The sequence below is a fragment of the Hipposideros armiger genome, unplaced genomic scaffold (genome assembly GCF_001890085.2).
Source record: "Hipposideros armiger isolate ML-2016 unplaced genomic scaffold, ASM189008v1 scaffold_7, whole genome shotgun sequence".
Taxonomy (NCBI): domain Eukaryota; kingdom Metazoa; phylum Chordata; class Mammalia; order Chiroptera; family Hipposideridae; genus Hipposideros; species Hipposideros armiger.
Window position 1 is genome coordinate 1,834,469 of NW_017731357.1, and position 5,962 is coordinate 1,840,430.

General features: G+C 41.9%; 1 protein-coding gene across 1 annotated transcript in view; it reads left to right on the forward strand.

The window, feature by feature from the left end:
- Positions 1-383: 383 nt before the first annotated feature.
- The window catches only part of DIPK2B (divergent protein kinase domain 2B), a 64,916-nt gene continuing 59,337 nt past the window's right edge, over positions 384-5,962 (forward strand). Inside the window, exon 1 of the mRNA XM_019648590.1 lies at positions 384-754. Coding sequence (XP_019504135.1) covers positions 522-754 — 233 coding nt within the window. The 5' untranslated portion in view covers positions 384-521. The remainder of the gene's footprint in view (positions 755-5,962) is intronic.

Below are 5,962 nucleotides of genomic sequence, written 5' to 3' on the forward strand. Positions count from 1 at the left end.
TAAGGGGCAGGCCAAATTATACACTGCAGAGTCACGGGAAATTGGTGTGTGAGTGTATGTGTGTGTGTGATCCATAGAGACAGACAGGCTCAGAATTTAAACAGTGGAGGGCGGAGGTCTTCAGGATCCTTTGAAACTCCCAGGTGGAACCCAGGTTGGACATACATCCTGCATGGACCTTTCCTGCCCAGCTAGGATATCCTGTGTTTGTCAAAAGGACTGCACAGGGAAGCCCTAACCATTGTCCTTCCCCAAATATGCCAATCAACCCCTCCCAGCTTGTGGCAACCACCACAGGCAGAGGAAGAATAACTCTGGAAACGGTGTTATCAGCATCCTCCATAGACTTCCTCACCTCCTCCCCAGTCTCTTTAGCCCCAAGCTCCTCAGCATCCTCAAACAGAAACCGGGGAGGCTGGGATGGGGTCAGAGCCCTGAAGCCAGCCCCCTTTCTTTTGCCAAAACCTGCCTTTTACAGCCTGAGTGGACAACTGAAGGCTGCAGCTGGAGTCCTGGCCCTGATGGAGCCCCCGCTGGGGCCTGAGGCTGCTGCCTTCCGCCCAGGCTGGCCAGCCCTGTTGCTGTGGGTCTCAACCCTGAGCTGTTCTGTCTCCTCTCCGGCTCCTCCTTCTCCTTCTCTGGTGCCCCAAATCAGAACCAGCTACAATTTTGGAAGGACTTTCCTCGGCCTTGATAAATGCAATGCCTGCATCGGGACATCAATTTGCAAGAAGTTCTTTAAAGAAGAAATAAGGTCAGAATCTCAATCAGATAATTCTGAGGGGACAAATTATGTTCCCTTCATGTGAAGATGTCCAGGAGTTTGTTGAAAATGAGTCAGGGAGTAATTAATGGGTGGGAGCCGAAGCAAAGTCGTTTAATCAGAGTAGTTATGGGTTGAAGTTGGAGTGGGGAGGAGGGTAAGTTGTGAAGCTAAATTTCAGCCCTAACTGCAAAATCCAAAGTGTCTTTTTGAAGTGGGAGCTTAAAGTTTTCTGTAAATGGAGTAACCTGGGAGTACTGCATTTACCAAATTCATTTCTCATAGGGGGAGGCAAATGAAATTTATAGAAAGCCTATTATGTGGCAGACATTTTGAAGCTATTTTTATTTACTCCTCACAACCATCCTGGGAGTTAGTGTTCTGCACTCATTATTCAGACAGTGAACAGATGGTGACGTAACAAGACTAAGTGACTTGCCCAAGGTCACCACCTAATAAGTGGCAGATCTGGGATTCAAGCCAGCTCAGTTTGTTCCAAAGTCTCTGAACCAGTTTTCTGTTGTGAGATGGTGCCTTGATCAGAGGAAAACCCAAGTTTAGTAAATTGCAGTATACACAGCTTTCACCAAAGAATGGGATCAGACTCTGGAATTCAAGCCTGTCAACAAACAGTCAATGAGCCTTTGCCATAGCCAAGACCAGCAGGTGCTGTAGTAACATCACTCTAACTCTTGTCATTGCCCTCCAGGGGTTCAGAGGACAGAGCCATGTTACAAATAACAATAATAAGGCCTGGTCTGACGCAGGCCAGAAGTGAAGTGTAAAGGACCTCTGGGAGCACCAGGAGAGGGATATTGATTCCAAATGGGGACTGGGAGAGTCTTGTCCAGGGGAAGGCATTCTAAGGAAGGCCTTAAAGGATGAGCTGAAATTTAGTGGGAGGAGGAAGGACTTAAGGACCAGCTTAAGCAGAGACCCAGAGGTGTGGGAAGAGGTGAAAAGTTCTTAGTGACTGGAGAATAGGGCATACGTTGAGCTGTGGCAGAAGGAGGAAGTTTGGAGGAGTCACATGGGGCAAGGAACCTTGAATGCTGTGCCCAAGAATTGGGACTTTAACCTGTGGGCCAGTGGCTCCCAGCCTTTTTACTACCAAAGACCCTTTGTAATAGGCCTTTTCTCCTCTCCCCAACTCCAAGAACCTATCCCAGGCATGTAAGATTTGGTGAACAAACAAAAGGCATTAATTTACAATAATTTATTTCCAATCTATATTAACCACAGGCATAGTTGATTATTCAACTAAGTTACTCAACAAAACTAACAAATAGAAAATATCAATAAAAAATATTGAACTTCTTTTGTGAGGTGGTAGATATTGTATGGAGTTGAGGTGAACTTTCCCTATAAGACCTTTTTACAAAGGCATTTTGAACATTGAAAAGTTGAAAGAACCCCAGCAACACACACACACACACACACACACACACACACACACACAATTGGGGAAGCTCTATTTCTGTCAATAGTGAGGGAGTTAAATGGGGTAGGGACAAGATGACACCTGTATTTTTGAAAGAACTTACATAAAGAAATGTGCAAGATGGACCAGTGATGCTGGCAGGGGCTGCCAGACCAGTTCTCCTAGCCCAGAGGAAAGGTCATTGGTAACAAAGCAGGACAGGAAGGATGCTAGTTGGTTCAGCTACAGAGTCATTTTGTTGACCAACTCAATGTGAGAGGAAGTAAAGATGGAGATGTTGAAAGTGGAATAAAGATTTCCCACCTAAGAAATGGGATGAAGAAGGCCAAGAACACAGGTGAAATGGGGCTGATTCCTTGGAAAAAGGAGGCAGTGACACTATGGACATATTTTAAGATAGGAAGGAAGGAAATTAAGGAATTCAACTGAGGAAGAGCTCTAGGTTCACATCCTCCTCCAGATAAGGAAACAGGAGTACATGAATCTTACAATTGTCTCTTCACCAAGTGGAAATAAATAAAGTTTTGTTCACCAGGCAGGTATTGGCCAAATTCAGGAAGCATTTCCCCAAATAGGTTTGTGCACCTTTTTAGTTCAGGATATTACTTCAGCTCCCTCAGAATTTATTTTCCATGTGTGCCTGAAAGGGAAGTGTGCAGATGCAAGCAGGAAACCATCAGGCAGGACAGTTTGGGGTTTAGAATGCTCCGTGTTGAGAATGCACATTCCTTGGTGCAGAAAAAGCAGAGACAGTGAGTTGGTCTGGGAACGTGGACTTGTTTATAGTCCTTTTCTCTGCATTCTAAATAACTTTTTCCTTATTTTAAAAGAAATATCTGTTTATTTTAGAGTTTTCAGGAAATATTGATTAAAGAAAGCACAAAATAAGAATCACATGTAATTCCTTCACCAGAGATCACCCATTTGTTAACATTTTGGTGTATATCCTTGCTACATTTTTCCTAAGAATGGATTAAAATTTTTTCAACAAAATATGATCATACTATGTATAAACTTTTATTTAACAATATATCAGGAACACCTTTCCACATTATTGCTATTCTTTTTCACAATTTGATTTTTAATAGCTTTGTAATATTAAATTGCATCAATCAACCAAAATTTATTTAGCGAATCTGATATTGTAAGACAACTAGGTTTTTATTTCACTTTTCAGTATTATAAACAGTGCTATGTTAAACATCCCCATGGCTAGACTTTCATACATATCAGTGATTAACTCCTATAACAAACACCTAAAAGGTGAATTTGTGGGTCAAAAAATATAGCAAATTTTTAGGATTCTGAGATATAGGTATTCAAATGGGAGTTTCTACCTATAGAGCTCACTTCTTACACACTAAAAAATGTTTCATATTCATTACTATTGTTACTTTGAATTTCTTCTGAGCTGAGCTCTTTTTTCAGGCTTATTGACCACTTGTAATTCTTTGCTAAATTGTCTACAAGTTTACATCTTTTGCCTTTCTTTCTAATGGTGTGCTTGCTCACATTATTCATCTCCAAACATTTTGCCACATTTAAAAATGATTATGATGATACCCGAGGGAAAAGCCCGTCCAAAACTCTCAGACATTTGACTGAAATTCTATAGCCAGGCAAGCATTAGCACTCCAGCCTTGGTCTTCATGAAGAATCGAGTAGACAATGCTTGTTGTTCAGCAACAAATGGACAATGAGCTTCCCAAGTTAGCTAGTAGGCTGAAGACACGTGATTGGTAGATGAATGTAACCTTTCTTCTCTCCCTTATCTTTTCTTTGGCAAGAATGTTAATAATAAATCTGATGCTTTCTATACTCAACCATTGACCTTTGAACATTCGAATGTTTTCAGTATGTACCAGTTTTCCCATGCATTCCATGTTGACTTTCAAATCCTGAATTAAAAAGTTAAAGGAAGCTAGAAGAATGAGTAAACCTAATTGACATATTCTTCCTACTGAAAAGGTACCTATATGTGAAATTCTAAATAATCACACCAACTGGCAAGATCTACCAGAATCTGATTGATCAGCACTTGTATATGTGCAGGCAACAGATGGGAGGGAATAGGGGAAGGGTACTTAGTGGCAGTATTTCTGATCAGAATCACTCCTAGGAATTCTTGGGCCCTTACTGGGATGGATGCCTTGCCTCACCTTTCTTATTATACCCACTTGGCTTTATATTCCCACCCCTCCCTCCAAAGTCTTAAAGACTGTCTGAATACTTCTGAGTGGTAGAGGGCTCACATTAAAATAATAATTAGGCTTGATTTTGCCATCCCTTCTCCCTTGCCTTTGTCTGTCTCCTTCACCTCAGAAGATGGTAATAATTATTACTGTAACGCACTTCCTCAAATCAATTCAAGGTCTTGGGAGCTGCAGGGCCTCAGAGCTTATGGGAAAATGAACCATCTACACATTCAATCATCCATATATGCACCCATTCATCTGTCCACCCACTCCTCCAGGCATCCCTTCATGCATTCTTCCACCTAACCATCACTCTGTGCATCCTATCCATCCAGCCCTCCATGTACAAAGTATGATCAAAAGATATCGTGAATGTTTAAATTTAAAAAGTTATTACAGTAAAAGACACATTGCCATTAACCCCCCTCAAAATACTCCCCCTGGCTTCAAACACACTTATCGCATCATTCTTGCCACTTTCTGATGCAGCACTAGAAGTCCTCTTTTGTGAGCATCTTCACTTCATCCTCCATCATGATAACTCTCCATGTCACACATCGCTTCTGGTTTGGCAATTTCTGTCAAATAAAAACATTACAGTGTGTCATCATCCACCTTATTCACCAAATCTGGCACTGTGAAACGTCTGGCTCTTCTCCAAAGTCAAATTGACCATGAAAGGAAAATGTTTTGAATCAACTCAGGACATCGAGGCAGCCACAACAGTGCAACTAACGATACTCACAAAAGAGAACTTCCAGAACTGCTTCAGGGAAGTGGCAAGAATGATGGGATAAGTGTGTTCCAATTGAAAGGGATTATTTTGAGGGGAATTAATGGCAATGTGTCTTTTACTGTAATAATTATTTTTTTATTTAAACATTCACTGTACTGTTTAATCACACCTCATACCCCTCTACTCCCTTATTCATTTATACTCCCAAATACCCATTCATCTACCCAACTAAAGTGTACTGGGTACTAACTTGGTACCAAGAATTCTACCAGGCACTGAGTTACAAAGTTGAAGGCAGCCCAATCCTGGCCCTGACAGAGTTTACTGTCTACTGGGAAGACAGAGACATAAACCAAAGGTTAAAGCAGAGTGTGAAGACTGTACAAAATGTCCAACACAAGATGTCATGAGAGCATGTGGGAGGGAAGTTATCTCAACTGAGGGATGAGGGACTGAGAATCACAAGTGATGATACATTTCTGGATTTTAAAGAGTTGGTTAGAAATTATCCAGGCAAGAAAAAGGTAGGAATTGTCTCAGACAAAGGGATCAGAAAACGACAAGTTGAGTGGAAGCTCAGAGGCCCAAAATATTGTGGCTTAGTCAAGGATGGTCAGTAGTTTGATAAGACCAAAGCAAGCTTGTAAGGGAAGCAGAAGGAGATTGGCCTAGAAAGAGCATTATAGGGCTAGCCGAGTGGCGCGTTGGTTAAGAGCTGGATTGGGACGCCAGAGGGCCCTGGTTCAGATCCCACATATGAGGGCCAGTGACACTGCCCTCCACAGCTAAGATGCTGAACAACAGCTCAACCTGGAGCTGGGCTGCTG